Source organism: Papilio xuthus, unplaced genomic scaffold (genome assembly GCF_000836235.2).
Source record: "Papilio xuthus unplaced genomic scaffold, Pxut_1.1 DF826115.1, whole genome shotgun sequence".
NCBI lineage: Eukaryota > Metazoa > Arthropoda > Insecta > Lepidoptera > Papilionidae > Papilio > Papilio xuthus.
In genome coordinates, this window is record NW_013532534.1 from 2656754 (window position 1) to 2656986 (window position 233).

Sequence of the window (233 nt, forward strand, 5' to 3'; positions counted from 1 at the left end):
GAGCAATTTGTCACGGGCTTGAGGAGCACGGAAATTAAATCACGATTGCTATTTGATGCGAAATTAACCTACAAACGGGCGGTGGAGCTAGCTCTAAATTTGGAAGCCACGGAGAAGCACGTGGAGCGTGTGAGCGGCCGCGTCAGCTTGAGCGGTGCTGCGCGCTCCGGGGACCTAGGCGACAGCGTGGCGGCGGCGGCGACAGCGGTCAGCGCGGTCGTAAACGACGGCTT

At 59.2% G+C, this 233-nt stretch overlaps 1 protein-coding gene across 1 annotated transcript in view; it reads left to right on the forward strand.

Moving 5' to 3' along the window:
* The window catches only part of LOC106123225 (uncharacterized protein K02A2.6-like), a 37513-nt gene that overhangs the window by 3062 nt on the left and 34218 nt on the right, over positions 1–233 (forward strand). Inside the window, exon 2 of the mRNA XM_013319457.1 lies at positions 4–219. Coding sequence (XP_013174911.1) covers positions 4–219 — 216 coding nt within the window. The remainder of the gene's footprint in view (positions 1–3; positions 220–233) is intronic.